The sequence below is a fragment of the Montipora capricornis genome, chromosome 4, assembly GCF_036669925.1.
Source record: "Montipora capricornis isolate CH-2021 chromosome 4, ASM3666992v2, whole genome shotgun sequence".
Lineage (NCBI taxonomy): Eukaryota > Metazoa > Cnidaria > Anthozoa > Scleractinia > Acroporidae > Montipora > Montipora capricornis.
The window spans coordinates 15,359,277-15,361,776 of NC_090886.1; the positions used below are offsets into that span (position 1 = coordinate 15,359,277).

The window sequence follows — 2,500 nt, forward strand, 5'->3', positions numbered from 1 at the left end:
ATAACTATATTACAAGAGTGCAGACTCTACAGGACTTATGCCAACTCTCCTGGATACGGAACAAATCTCCTGGTCTCGTGAACGGGTCATCAAATCTCCCAGATAAAAATGACTTGGAACCTTTTTAAGACTTTGCTCCAATGTACTGTCGCCTCAAATTGCATCACCATGTTAGAAGTACTTAGATTTTTTCAAACTCGTTTCATCATTTCTTAATCAATTTCTTCATCTTTGTTTGTTATCACGGCCATATAACCGATTGTTTGATATTGGATCTCAGTTTAACCAACAAACATTTTTGCCATAAGTGCCCTGTTTCCCACAAATTCACAAAGGCGGTAGATTTCTGAAGGAGCTGCTGGGTTACAGGGGATGGGTGTGTCCAGTCATAAAAATGACTGGGTCACAGTTGAGTGTTGATCAACAGAGGCATGCACCCATGGGACAACCAACACTACAGTAAATATGACTTTATAAAGCACTATACTTACAGAAAATCAAAATCTTGAATTATAGGGAGACTTTTATTGCTCAAGTAGCCTTGTTTTATTCCCTCAAATTGACGAAGAATCAGTTCAACCTTTGAACAATCAAATAAACAATTTCCATAAATTTTAATAAATAAACTTGAACTTTTCATTGCACGACAATATTGTCACCATACTATAATAATCATTGGAAATAATATTAAGTTAAGTTTTTCCATTTAGCTCTATGGGCCATTTTGAGTCCTGAGGGACTGAAAACTTTTGTTTTGCACCCCTTGAACTTGCTTCCAAACACATCAACTAGAGGCTTGGGGTACAAACTCTATTATTGACTGTGGACACCGGGTAACAAAAGTGCATACTATATTAATCAGAGACTTATATAGTGCTCACTATAAGAGTAGGTTGTAGTTCTCTCTAGGGGTCTTATTGTCAACAGAGTTTGCATCATTGTTACGATGGTAACAAGGCTATTCTAGGGGCCCACTCTACGAACTGAGTTTCAAGATAGTTAATCATGTGAGTCTGTGGGGCAAAGGACAACCTAACAGGAGTACTTCATCCCCACAAATACACAAGTGTATTCTCCATTGACAAACAAAAACAATTAACAACAAAAAGAGTGGCAAAGGTACAGGTAACATGCTTAGTGGCATGTCTGATTATTGAGTTTTTGTGAAACTAATATATTGATCACCATTGACGTAGTGTTTTGATATTGCCATAGAGGAAGTCACAATTGATGGAGTAGTAGTAGCTGCCCCTATCCTACAACTATGGCCAGCAAATTAGCATGGATTAAAGCCTGACTGAGAAAGGGGCTATATAAATATCATTCTCTATAGACTAAAAAGTTGCCAGTAGCTTAAGATATAGAGTTTCACTGTCTTGGTACACTGTATCCCAAAGCCCCAAAGCCCCAAAGCCTTTTTTTTAAACTGATTTTTTCAAATACGAAATGTTCCTTAATGACACCAATGGCCGCATGACGTTTCATGTTACATTATTGGTTGATATGTTCATAACAGTCAATAATTAATTGACATCAATATCAGTGGGTGTGAAAGATAAAAATAGCATCTTCAGTTTGCATGAGAAAATTACCAAACTTCAGGAACAAGAAAAGACTTTGGTATTTCATCGGTATCTAATAAATAAACTTAAAAAATATTCTTTTTAATGTTTTCACTTATTTTCTGTGCGAGTTGTTTAATAGGTTTTGGTATGGATCACGAAGTGTGAGTGGAGGGAAAAATAGGAAAAAAGTGTAGGGGCTATAATGCCACCCCCCCCAGCCCCTCTCTCTCGGCAACCCCTGGTCTTAAAGTGGTCAAACAGTGCCTACAACAATGCATCTTCAGTGAGGTAAAAAAAAACCTGTCACTAACCTGGTACCAATACTTATCACCAGGGTTGTCTGCAATTTGAGAAGAAAGCCATTTCAAGTTCTCACCAAGGAACCTGCCCAGCTTCATACAGAAGTCTATATCATTCTCACAATAACCAGCAAGTGTGTTTTGGTAGTTTTTGTACATCAACTCCCCAGTGAGGGATCCCTCTACTAACCCTGCTGCCATGGCTTGGAGTTTGTCAGGAAAGGAAGCATTTGTGTGAATCTCTAGAAATGACCATCTGATGAAACATTAAACAAAAGCATTCAAGACTCTTTATTAATGTGCCTAAATGCAATTTAGGCTAAGTTTAACTCAAGATGGTGTGGGCCAGTGGTTTCCTGTTCAGATTATTGGGGGCAGTTGCAGGACCCTCACCAAGGAGTACAAAGGTTTCTACAGTATTCTTATATATGTCAGCACAAATTTTCTACTACCCTTCCTTTGGACAGTACAGGGTGAGTACATTTAATTTTTCACTGGTTAGCAGTGTGGTGGTCTCTGGGTGAAGGGTACTAACAGGGTTGTCTTCAAAATTGGTTACCCACTGCAACCAGTTGTGGGACCAGACACCCTCGGTTCCTCAGGCACCTCCCCAATGCTCATCTGTGTCAATGACTT

General features: G+C 38.8%; 1 protein-coding gene across 2 annotated transcripts in view; it reads right to left on the bottom strand.

Moving 5' to 3' along the window:
* LOC138045647 (putative phospholipase B-like 2) overlaps positions 1-2,500 on the bottom strand; it is a 27,826-nt gene that overhangs the window by 19,116 nt on the left and 6,210 nt on the right. For both annotated transcript variants that reach the window (XM_068892218.1, XM_068892220.1), the window contains exons 2-3: positions 1,877-2,120; positions 492-580 (exon numbers count right to left, since the gene is read on the bottom strand). In XM_068892218.1, the coding sequence (XP_068748319.1) occupies positions 492-580; positions 1,877-2,120 (333 nt within the window). The remainder of the gene's footprint in view (positions 1-491; positions 581-1,876; positions 2,121-2,500) is intronic.